We start from the raw sequence: 13,053 nt of genomic DNA, 5'->3' as shown, positions 1-13,053 counted from the left end.
AACATGTGTGACAGATAGCAAAGCACATTTTAAATCTAATTTAAAATCATTTTTCCTGGATAACTCCTATTTTTACTTAAACACTGGTTTCCAGAAAAAAAAATTAAGTATAGTCGCATGAGTAGGAGTAAAAATAATAATGCGTTCATTAATGTTAACACAAATCATGTATACATATCCTGTAAACTGACTCATTCCACATGATTTCGATTTAAAGAAAACATTCAAATGATCTATGGAACATGTAACTAACTAGTGAAAGAATCACAATAAACCAAAGTTCAGTTACAGGTGATCACTTGGAATGGAACACCTCCACCCCTACGCGCACGCACAGAGAGAGAGAGAGAGAGAGAGAGAGAGATATGCATGCTTGTTGTGAAAAATGCAATCTACAGGAAGACCTTCAATAATATCATTCTTTCCTGTCTGTTTTCTTTTTAATTTAGAAGACCACATACATTGTGTTTCATCAAATGAGTTCAAGCTTAACATCATTCACCAACATAGGTCACTCTTGTGTTTTAAGGACTTAAACAGTTTTGTTACTACTTCCTGTACAGTCAAAGTCTACACGGTATGCATTTATGAACATGCTCGGCACAAGGAGAGGTAACAGCTGTGTGCTTTCAAACAGTTTCAGATACTGAATCCACTCACATGGATCATATAGCTTCACTATCATTCCACATCTTTTCATGTCTGGCTACCTCTGATTACAAACAACAATGTGCTTAATGACAGTTTCAAAACAAGATGGCAGTTTTGTCTATGTTTACAATAATTACTTTGAATAATTATAACTATGGACAACAGTAGTCCAATATAAATTACAATGACGCTTAAGAGAATCAATCACCTATCTATGAACATTCAGCAATTAATGTTTAATAATGAATATGTATGACCTGCAGTATGTCATTCAAGTTGGAAAAAATGGAGAACATTGTTTTTCCAAGGACTTGCTATGTAGCATAAATCATCAAATAATACGCAGTACTTTAATTGGGGTCTCCAACACTGATCAACAGTTCTTGAAAGTCTGAAAATGAAGACAAATATATATGATAAAATCTATACACTAAAGTATCCCCAAATTGAAATCAGCATCTCATACACCATCCTTCAAAACAGTTCCAAGACTTACAGTATTCTTCATTTGTATGTGATGTTCATGTAGTAACTATGGTGGGCTAAAACTAACAGCTGTAAACAACAGATGTGTATTTGACCATTCAGATGTGGGCAGGGAGTGTTAAGTAGTGGGACGTGCAGACAATGTCTTTCAATGCCATTGTGTCGCAAACTGCAATGGAGCAAGATCTCTAAATTAAGTGATCAAGACATTCTTCAAAATCTTTTGAAAAACACCTTGACTCCTGAACAGAAATGACATGTAAATACCTGCCCTGACTTGATTGAAATGTCTGCTTGTGTCTGTGTATGTGCAGATGGATATGTGTGTGTGTGTGTGTGTGTGTGTGTATGTGTGTGTGTGCGCGCGCGAGTGTATACCTGTCCTTTTTTCCCCCTAAGGTAAGTCTTTCCGCTCCCGGGATTGGAATGACTCCTTACCCTCTCCCTTAAAACCCACATCCTTTCGTCTTTCCCTCTCCTTCCCTCTTTCCTGATGAAGCAACAGTTTGTTGCAAAAGCTTGAATTTTGTGTGTATGTTTGTGTGTCTATCGACCTGCCAGCGCTTTTGTTTGGTAAGTCTCATCATCTTTGTTTTTAGATATATTTTTCCCACGTGGAATGTTTCCCTCTATTATATATACTGTCCCAATGTGTGAGTGTGAGTGTGTGTGTGTGTGTGTGTGTGTGTGTGTTTGTGTGTGTGTGTGTGTGTGTGTGTGTGTGTGTGTGTGTGTGAAGAAGAACAAAACTTTTAAGATGGTGGTTCAGTGTGCAACTTTTTGTTAATTTTCTAATTGATTACTCAACAGTTCCTAGCACTGTTAGTGGTTGCTTTTGCTCATTCCACTATTTAATATGTGAACCCTTCAACTAACATGATACTTCCTGGCATATTAGAACTGTTGCTGAAACGGGATTCGAACCCAGCTCCTTGGTCCAACACACAGTTTTAATCTTCCAGAAAGTTCATAAAACCAGCACATGCTCTGCTGCAGAGTAGATGACTCATCCTAGAAACAACCGAAGACATAATTTAGAAAGAAATCTACTTACCATACAGTAGCAGACACACAAAAATTCCAAATATGATAAATAAAGATAAATTTTAGAAATACATGCTTGTGTTGATTGTTGAGTCTTTTTATATACTTTGGTGTCTCTATTTTAGATTCTGTCCTGACTGACTCTTGCTTTAATTAAGAAAAGCCCATTTTCTTCAACACTTTTCTCTCATTTTCCAGAGGATGGAATTTCACTTCATACAACTACTGATTTTAGCATCTATCCACTATGATGGAGCAGCTACCTCGTAAATAATGTTTTTTCTTTGGTTTTTTTTATTGCAGCTTTTTGTGAAACTGCTTATGCTTCTGAAATGTCTTCTATTTTGGAAACACAGAATGCAGATTTGACATTAAGATAATTTATCTTGCAATAAGCTATTTAAACTCATTATATACAGTGTTCACATTGATGGAATGTTACAATTAGACCACATTTCATATTTACAATGGACACAATGAGATGTTTGTTGAAATTTTTTCACCAAAATGAATATTTACATAAGATACAGTCTGCATACGGACTTTGGAATTGTCCTGTGTTGTAAGACAGAGTAACAGCCATCTGCCAAACTGCTAGAAGTTGCACATACGCACACACACAACAAAAGACTAAAATATTACATGGCAGTAGCATCCAACTTTGAAACAGAAAAATGCTCTCAGCACTGTTTAAATCTTTAAGGATTACAACTTTACACTTATACTTTAGCCACTGAAACAAAAATTTCAGTTTACATGTTATCACTTCAACAGTTCATCAATTCAGCTACAGGTTTATTTTAATACTGTTCTACAAAACTTCCTTCTAACCATTTTACCTACTCTTCCACCTTCAAAGATCCCCGAGTAAAGTCAAAGAACAGGTATCACTTTAATGTCAGTATTGAATATATAAGTGGACACACGGAATGGATAAATGAAAGCAACCGGTCAATTTAGCTGTCTGCTAACGGGACATTAAATATATTTTACATTGTTTTGTACCCATATTACTGATGTCAACATATGAAAGCCTAAAGCCTAATGACAAAGAACTTTTTCTTTTACATTAAAATGTAAGATACAGTAGCAAATATTTACACAGATAAGAAATGCACCTAAAACCACCACATGGTACCTAACACTTAGAACAGGATATCTTCATCTCCTTCATCCAGTAGGCTCGGAGTGTAGGTGACATCCTGGCCCGCCTTCAGTAACGCCTGTTTCTGTGCTTCTGCTTTAGCTTCAGCCTTGGCTCTGGCAATGCGTTTCTTGTCTTGAATCTTCTTCAACCTACAACATTAAACAGTCATTGGAACACAAGGAAAAATACTTAACATAAACCCATTAAAAATATATACACTGCACAGGTTTTGGCTATAATTAGTACAAAAATTTATTTTGAGTAATTAGTTCTCTCATTCATCCATACATCTACATCTATACTCTGCATATCACATTTAAGTGCCTGGCAGAGGGTTCATCGAACCACCTTCACAATTCTCTATTATTCCAATCTTGTATAGCGCGTGGAAAGAACGAACACCTATATCCTTCCATACGAGTTGTGAGTTCCCTTATTTTATTGTGGTGATTGTTTCTCCCTATGTACATCAGTATCAACAAAATATTTTCGCATTCGGAGGACAAAGTTGGTGATTGGATTTTGTGAGAAGAGTCCGTCGCAACCAAAAACACCTTTCTTTTAATGATGTCCAGCCCAAATTCTGTATCATTTCTGTGACACTCTCTCCCATATTTTGCGATAATACAAAATGTGCTGCCTTTCTTTGAACTTTTTCGATGTACTCTGTCAGTCCTATCTGGTAAGGATCCCACACTGCACAGCAGTATTCTAAAAGAGGACGGACAAGTGTAGTGTAGGCAGTCGCCTTAGTAGGTCTGTTACATTTCCTAAGTATCCTGCCAATAAAATGCAGTCTTCTATGTGTTCCTTCCAATTTAAGTTGTTCGTAATTGTAATACCTAGGTATTTAGTTGAATTTACGGCTTTTAGATTAGACTGATTTATTGTGTAACTGAAGTTAACAAATTCCTTTTAGCACTCATGTGGATGACCTCACACTTTTTGTTATTTTGGGTCAACTACCAATTTTTGCACCATTTAGATATCTTTCTAAATCGTTTTGCAATTTGTTTTGATCTTCTGATGACTTTATTAGTTGATAAATGACAGTGTCATCTGCAAACAACCTAAGACGGCTGCTCAGATTGCCTCCCAAATTGTTTATATACATAAGGAACAACAAAGGGCCTATAAAACTACCTTGGGGAATGCCAGAAATACTTCTGTTTTACTCGATGACTTTCTGTCAATTACTATGAACTGTGACCTCTCTGACGGGAAATCACATATCCAGTCACGTAACTGAGATGATATTCCATAATGTGCATCTTCATATTTTCGCAGCGCAAATACTGATCCATAAAATTTCAGGCGTGCAGCCGCATATATTTGACTACTTCTAATATTTTGGCTGAATACCGTCCAGCTATCTTCAGATGCGGCTACACATCTGAAATTTATGTGGCTGCACACGTGAAATTTTCTGGATCGATATTCCATAAACACGCACTTTCACTACAAGCCGCTTGTGTGGTACAGTGTCAAAAGCCTTCTGGAAATCTAGAAATACAGAATCGATCTGAAATCCCTTGTCAATAGCACTCAACACTTCACGTGAATAAAGAGCTAGTTGTGTTTCACAGGAATGATGTTTTCTAAACTCATGTTGACACTGTGTCAATAGACAGTTTTCTTCGAGGCAATTCATAATGTTTGAACACAAAATATATGTTCCAAAATCTTGCTGCATATCAACATTAACAATATGGCCCTGTAATTTAGTAGATTATTCCTACTACCTTTCTTGAATATTGGTGTGACCTGTGCAGTTTTTGGGTACGGTTCTTTCGTCGAGCAAACGGTTGTATATGATTGTTAAGCACGGAGCTAATGCATCAGCGTACTCCAAAAGGAACCTAATTGGTATACAGTCTGGACCAAAAGACTTGCTTTTATTAAGTGATTTAAGTTGCTTCACTACTCCGAGGATATTTACTTCTACGTTACTCATGTTGGCAGCTGTTCTTGGTTCGAATTCTGGAATATTTACTTTGTCTTCTTTTGTGAAGGCATTTCGGAAGGCTGTGTTTAGTAACTCTGCTTTGGCAGTACTGTCTTAGATAGTATCTCCATTGCTATAGTGCCGAGAAGGCATTGATTGTTTCTTGCCACTAACATACTTCACATACGACCAGAATCTCTTTGGATTTTCTGCCAGGTTTCGAGACAAAGTTTTATTGTGGAACTGTTACAGGCATCTCGCGTTGAAGTCCACACAAAATTTTGAGCTTCTGTAAAAGATCACCAATCTTGGGAATTTTGCATCTTTTTAAATTTGGCCTGTTTGTGTTTCTGCAACAGTGTTCTAACCAGTTTTGTGTAACAAGGAGGATCAGCTCTGTCATTTGTTAATTTATTTGGTATAAATCTCTCAATTGCTACTGACAATATTTCTTTCAATTCAAGCCACATGTGGTCTACATTTATATTATTAATTTGGAATTTGTAGAGATTGTGTCTCAGGAAAGCGTTAAGTGAATTTTTATCTGCTTTTTTGAATAGGTATATTTTTCACTTATTTTTGGAGGATTTGGGGGTTACAATATTCAATCTCACTATGACAACCCTGTGTTCACTAATCCCTGTATCAGTTTTGATGCTTGTTATTAACTCAGAATTATTTGTTGCTAAAAGGTCAAGTGTGTTTTCACAACCGTTTACTATTCGTGTGGACTCATGAACTAACTACTCGAATTAATTTTCAGAGAATGCGTTTAGTGTGATTTCAGACGATATTTTGTGTGTACCTCCGGAATTAAACATGTATTTTCGCCAACATATCGAAGGTAAATTTAAGTCACCACCAACTATTAATGTATGAGTCGGGTACGTGTTTGAAATCAAACTCAAGTTTTCTTTGAAACTTTCAGCAACTGTATCAACTGAATTTGGAGGTCGGTAAAAGGATCCAATTATTATTTTATACCGGTTGCCAACAATAACCTCTGCCCATACTAATTCTCAAGAAGTATTTACTTCAATTTTACAACAAGTTAAACTACTTCTGACCGCAACAAACATGCCACCGCCAACCGTGTTTGGCCTATCCTTTCGGAACACCGTTAGGTTCTTTGCAAAAATATCAGCTGAGCTTATATCCGGCTTCAGCCAGCTTTCAGTGCCTATAACGATTTGAGCATCAGTGGTTTCTATTAGCGCTTGGAGCTCTGGTACTTTCCCAACACAGCTATGACAATTTACAACTGTTATACCAATGGTTCCTGTATCTATGTTCTTCCTGTGTTCGGCCTGCACCCTTTGTGACTGAAGCCCTTCTTGTGTTTTCCCGAGACCCTCTAACCTAAAAAACCACCCAGTCCATGCCACACAGGCCCTGCTACCCATGTAGCTGCCTCCTGCGTATAGTGGACACCCGACTTATTCAGCGGAACACAAAATCCAACCACCCTTTGGCACAAGTCGAGGAATCTGCGGCCTACAAGGTTGCAGAACCGTCTGAGCCTCTGATTCAGACCCTCCACTCGGCTCTGTACCAGAGCTCCGCAATCGGTCCTGTCGACTATGCTGCAAATGGTCAGCTCTGCTTTCATCCTGCAAGCAAGACTGGCAGCCTTTACCACTTTTGTTAGCCACTCAAAACCAGAGAGAATCTCTTCTGATCCAAAGTGACTCACATCACTGGTATGACGTGAGCAACCACCTGCAGTTGGCTGCACTCTGTGCTCTTCATGGCATCCAGGAGGACACTTTCCACACCTGGAATGACTCCATCCAGTATGCACACGGAGTGCACATTGATTTTGCACAAATAACAAAAAAGAAGCACCCATTGCAGACAGCACTCTGTCTCATTCAACTCTCTGAAGTTATACTATCTAGGGAACACGATGAATGGAGGTACTGCTTCTGCTTAGACTGGCTAACTTAACTTTGAAGCAACTTCAATACACTGAAAAAACATGATGGGTCTTCAGTAATAAAACAGGCAATGTTTAGCTACTTCTTGCAGAGTGGTATATACACAACACTCCTGACATCAATAAAAGAACAACAGTTAACTACATCTGAAACAATAGGCAACCCATGTACAATGAACACTGCTACTTGCCATGTAGCTATCAAGTGACTATGACCATGAAACTAGCTAATCGTAACTTGTAGGAGACATGGCTATTAAGGTATGTTTCAGTTTTCATGGAGATTATTATGCGTGTAATTGTGTAAATGACATTTCCTGTGAATTCATTGTTACTGTTCATAATAAAATATATCATTAAGAAACGGCTGGGAACTGAGTGTGACAATCCCAGTAAGTTTTAAGAGACATCTGAAAGATAGGCAACTGTATCACATACAATTCTCTTATTGCCTACATTTCACTTTCGCTGTAGTGCCTCCTAAACATGATTCTAGAAGAGAAAAGAATGGAGAAAACACATTAAAAAAAAAAAAAAAATTACAACTTTATTCTTAAGTTAGCACCATCAGAGGCACTGATCTGAGCTACTCAAATAACTTGCCCATGTGTCCACTCTGTTATAACTTGTTATTTACCTGGGCATCCATGTACTGTTACATTATACATGTTTGATGATGTCTATTTCTGGTATCAACACATTTTTTTGTTCCTTAGAAATAACGCAATGTAATCAAATGTGAGATTCAGACATTTACAATGAAAATAATTATTTCTATATGTAAATACTTGCTCCCAAACAAAATTAAGTTTTTCCAGGAATCTTTGATAATTTCAGTTTACAGACAAATGCACCATTTACAGAGAATACAATAATTTGCTTACCGGTAAAACTCCTCTCTCTCCAATTCATCCAGTTCAGATATTATATAGGCAAGTGTACGTTCAATGCGTGGAATAATTACTGAAAGATTAATAATTATCATTAGTGGATTAACACATCAAAGAATACACCAAAATAGAATAAATAAATAATGCTAGTCCCTATTTAAGTCAATGTTTTTGTCTACGATGAACAACAAAATAAGTTGTTTTATTAACCAAAGCATTCAGAGGACACGAACTACATGCAGAAATTGCTGAGAAAGTTCAATTATTTAAAAAAAAATTTGAACATCTACATACATATTCTCCATAGCACTGTTAAGTGCATGGCAGAGGGTACTTCCAATTGTAACACTGAGCAGCACTTCTTTCTGTTCCATTTGCTAATGAGGTACAGGATGAACAATTAGATAAATTACTCTGGGTATGCTATAATTGGCCTAATTGAGTCTTTGTAGTCCCTATGTGAGCAATACATAATTTGGGGGTGGTGGTATTGTTGCATATTCCTCACTTAACGCTGGTACTTCATAAGTAGACTTCTGCAGTAAAGTAAGACTCTATCTTTAAGTGTCTGCCTGTTCAGTGATTCAGGGATCAAACAAATATGTGACCTTATGCACTGTCTTCTTTTGTATATAGTCTATATTCCATGATAGCCCTACTGGTAACAGTCCCATATAGTTGAAGATACACTGCATTAATTTTTTTTAATCTAATTTGTAAGCTGATTGCATTTTCCTAGTATCCTACCAGTGAGTCAAAGTCTGCCAAATCATTTACTTAGGACTGAATCTATGTCATCATTCCATTTCATATCCCTAAAAACTGTTACACCCAGATATGTGAGTGAGTTAACTGATACCAGTTTTGACTTAGTGATATTCTACGAAGGCTGTTCAAAAAGTAAGGTGACTTTTCAAATCGCGTGGGCAATGTACTTTCGATTATCAATCTTTTTTCTTTTTTATTGGTACACATGTCCCATGTTATTCAATCTGTATATTGAGCAAGCAGTAAAGGAAACAAAAGAAAATTTCGGAGTAGGTATTAAAATCCATGGAGAAGAAATAAAAACTTTGAGGTTCGCCGATGACATTGTAATTCTGTCAGAGACAGCAAAGGACTTGGAAGAGCAGTTGAACGGAATGGATGGTATCTTGAAGGGAGGATATAAGATGAACATCAACAAGAGCAAAACGAGGATAATGGAATGTAGTGGAATTAAGTCGGGTGATGCTGAGGGAATTAGATTAGGAAATGAGACACTTAAAGTAGTAAAGGAGTTTTGCTATTTGGGGAGCAAAATAACTGATGATGGTCGAAGTAGAGAGGATATAAAATGTAGACTGGCAATGGCAAGGAAAGCGTTTCTGAAGAAGAGAAATTTGTTAACATCGAGTATAGATTTAAGTGTCACGAAGTCATTTCTGAAAGTATTTGTATGGAGTGTAGCCATGTATGGAAGTGAAACATGGACGGTAAATAGTTTGGACAAGAAGAGAATAGAAGCTTTCGAAATGTGGTGCTACAGAAGAATGCTGAAGATTAGATGGGTAGCTCACGTAACTAATGAGGAGGTACTGAATAGAATAGGGGAGAAGAGAAGTTTGTGGCACAACTTGACCAGAAGAAGGGATCGGTTGGTAGGACATGTTGTGAGGCATCAAGGGATCACCAATTTAGTACTGGAGGGCAGCGTGGAGGGTAAAAATCGTAGGGGGAGACCAAGAGATGAATACACTAAACAGATTCTGAAAGATGTAGGTTGCAGTAGGTACTGGGAGATGAAGAAGCTTGCACAGGATAGAGTAGCATGGAGAGCTGCATCAAACCAGTCTCAGGACTGAAGACCACAACAACAACAACATGTCCCAAACATATGTTAACAGTTTCAGGTGTACAGCATACCTTGTTTGATTTTGACAGATAGTAAGGTTAGATCCGTTTCAGTGTGCTTAGCGATTTTTGATTATTATAAAAAATGGAGCAAAGAATTTGCATCAGATTGTTGTGAAAAATCGAATCAAGTGCTCTAAAACACTTGAAATTTTGACAGAGGCATACCGTGAGTCTGCTCTAAAAAAAATTAAATAAATAAATAAATAAATAAATAAAAGTTTACAAGTGGTACAAGCTCTTCCAAGATGGCTGAGAAGATGCCAATCACGAACCTCCCTCTCGACACCCCAGCACACCAACAACAGATGATAACGTCGAAGCTGTGAACAAAAATTGTTTTGGAAAATTGTCAATTTGCCGTAAGAGAAGTTGCTAAGGAATCTGGCATATTGGTCGGTTGGTGTCATGCAATTTTTTTTGTGGACATTTTGGGCATGAGATGTGTGTCAGCGAAGTTTGTTCCAACACATCTTAATTTTGGCCAGAATAACCATTGCATGAGCATCACTCAGGAGCTCTTGAATGATGTCAATGATGATCCTGATTTGCTCAAAAGGGTCATAAGTGGTGACGAAACGTGGGTTTATGGTTATGATGTTGAAACGAAAGCCCAGTCATCCCAGAGAACCAAGATCAAAAAAAGCATGCCAAGTTTGATCAAATGTCAAAGTTTTGTTCACTCCCCCCCCCCCCCCCCCCCCCCCAATTACCGTGGTGTAGTGTATCATAAATTTTTGCCTCAAGGTTGTATGGTCAATAAGGAGCGTAATTTTTGATGTTCTGCACCATTTATGAGAAGCAATACACAAAAAATGTCCAGAATTGTGGAAAAACAATTCATGGCTTTCATATTACCTGCTCATTTATCATTGCTTGTTAGAGATTTTTTGGCCAAAAACAACACAACAATCATGCCACAGCCACCATATTCACCAAATTTGGCCCCCTGTGACCTTTTCCTATTCCTGAAACTGAAGAGAACTATGAAAGAACGAAGATTTTCAACAATTAAGGAAATAAAAACTGCATCACTGGAAGAACTCATGGCTGTACCAAAAATTGCTTATGAGAAGTGCTTCAAGGACTGAAGAAGCATTGGCACAAGTGTATTGGATTACTTTGAAGGGGACAACAGGAATACTGATGAATTAATAAATATTTTTTCATAAAAATATAAAGTCACCTTACTTTTTGAACACACCTCGTAGTTATAAAATAATACATTTCTCATGTTCATTCTTGATATTTAAAATAAGTTTTCAATGTTTGTGCAACTTTGAAATCTTACCAACATTTGATTGAAAATTTTCAGATATACTTCAGTATGTATAACTGCAACTGCAAGATGTCTGAGGTTATTATTAATGTTTTATGCCAGACCACAGATGTATGAAATGAACAACAAGTGCCTCAACACAGTTTTCTAGGGCAAGTCTGAAGTCCTTTCATATCTGTCAAATGATTCTCCATCCAAAATAACATGCGGCATTCACTGTAGCAAGAAATCCTTAACCCAGTCACAAAATTCATTCGATACTCCATATGACTGTACTTTAGATAATAAGTGTTGTTGTGGTACTGAGTGCTGTGGGACATGCACTTCAGAGGCTGCCAATTACTGCTGACTTGGCACACTATAGGACACACAGCCTACACCTGAGAAGGGGTGGGTGGATTTGGGCTCACGCAAGGCCAAATTCCTCTGATAATGCACAGAAGTCAGATATGTTGTACACCTTCTTGAGGAATGCTCCTTTAATGCTGCAAGACAGTTCAGTAAATGGGGAGTGCATATCAGAAGAATCAGTAAAATTATTTCACCAAAATATTAAGGAAATTAGAGGTCAAGCAGATGAACTGCTAATAGATATTGACTCTGACATGATTTGTATCTCTGATGATCATTTATATAGAAAAAAATATACTGATGCATTCTTTGGAGGGGTACACCTTATTTCAAGATGAGGAGTTTGTAGCAGAAGGGAGGAGTGGCCATTTATGGCAATGTAATGTTTCATTCAAAAGAGTTGATGTATCAAAACTTTGTGAGTACCAAATATTTGGAGAGTGTACAGCAAGGAAGTCTAAATTTTCAGGGAAAAATCATTTAGATGTAGGCCTCTACAGATCTGCCAGTTCAGAGTCAGAGTTGGTGTTGTGCTAGGCTCAGTTCTTAATTAAGATGTGTGAAGTTAATTGGCGTGGGAATTTCTGCATAAACTTTGTGGCTGCTTCTCCATAGGAAAGGACATTAACGAATTTATTTGAATCTTACAAAATGGTACACACAGTATGGTTTCCAACTGCAGTTCAGGTAAACAGTAGCACAATTATAGACAGTAACTTAACAGATATAGCATCATACTCCAAATCAGTAAATAAATTATTTAGAGACGATTGTAGAGATTTACAGCCAATATTGGAGGGTAAAGGCAAGAAGTCTACAATAAAGAGAAATTAAATGACAAACAGAACATATTTCTGCTAAACCTTTAGCACTTTCTCTGAGAACCTTTTTCCACTAAAAATTGCAGGTGGAGAAGCAGCTGTATTAAGCAACCATTTTGGATAACTAATGACAGTAAAATGCCGCACAGGAGGAAATGGGAGCAGCATCATAATAGACAGGACAGTCACAGCCCAGCTACAGAATTTTATTTCACTGTAGACTGTGTGCTGAAGAATGTCATCAAAAGGCTAAAATAAATCATTACTTCAAGAGAATAGATAGCTCTCCGAACAAAATTAAAACTATATGGCCAATTGTGAAAGAGGCGTGTGGGCGGAATGTGGATGCTCAACATATTACACCTCTCCTGTGAGAATGAAACTGTTCAGTTAAAGCAAAATTTTATTCGTACAGATAATTATGCAGCATTCTAAAAATTTGGTGTTCCTGGACAATTATATCACATGCAGCTACAGCAAATAAGTGAGGATGAAACAATCAATTATTAAATCACTAAATTGATATGATTAACTTTTAAGTAGGATAATGAAGATTAATGTACTCAGCCCCTTACAATGTCCCCCAGGAATTCAAATACCTTTTAGTGAA

The 13,053-nt window shown here is 37.2% G+C and overlaps 1 protein-coding gene across 1 annotated transcript in view; it reads right to left on the bottom strand.

The window, feature by feature from the left end:
* Positions 1 to 2,545: 2,545 nt before the first annotated feature.
* The window catches only part of LOC126106351 (V-type proton ATPase subunit D 1), a 34,205-nt gene continuing 23,697 nt past the window's right edge, over positions 2,546 to 13,053 (bottom strand). The window contains exons 5-6 of the mRNA XM_049912603.1: positions 8,094 to 8,172; positions 2,546 to 3,477 (exon numbers count right to left, since the gene is read on the bottom strand). Coding sequence (XP_049768560.1) covers positions 3,327 to 3,477; positions 8,094 to 8,172 — 230 coding nt within the window. The 3' untranslated portion in view covers positions 2,546 to 3,326. The remainder of the gene's footprint in view (positions 3,478 to 8,093; positions 8,173 to 13,053) is intronic.

This window comes from Schistocerca cancellata, chromosome 10 (genome assembly GCF_023864275.1).
Source record: "Schistocerca cancellata isolate TAMUIC-IGC-003103 chromosome 10, iqSchCanc2.1, whole genome shotgun sequence".
In the NCBI taxonomy this organism is placed as follows: domain Eukaryota; kingdom Metazoa; phylum Arthropoda; class Insecta; order Orthoptera; family Acrididae; genus Schistocerca; species Schistocerca cancellata.
Note: the sequence above shows the minus strand (reverse complement) of the source record. Positions and strands in the feature narration are given on the sequence as shown.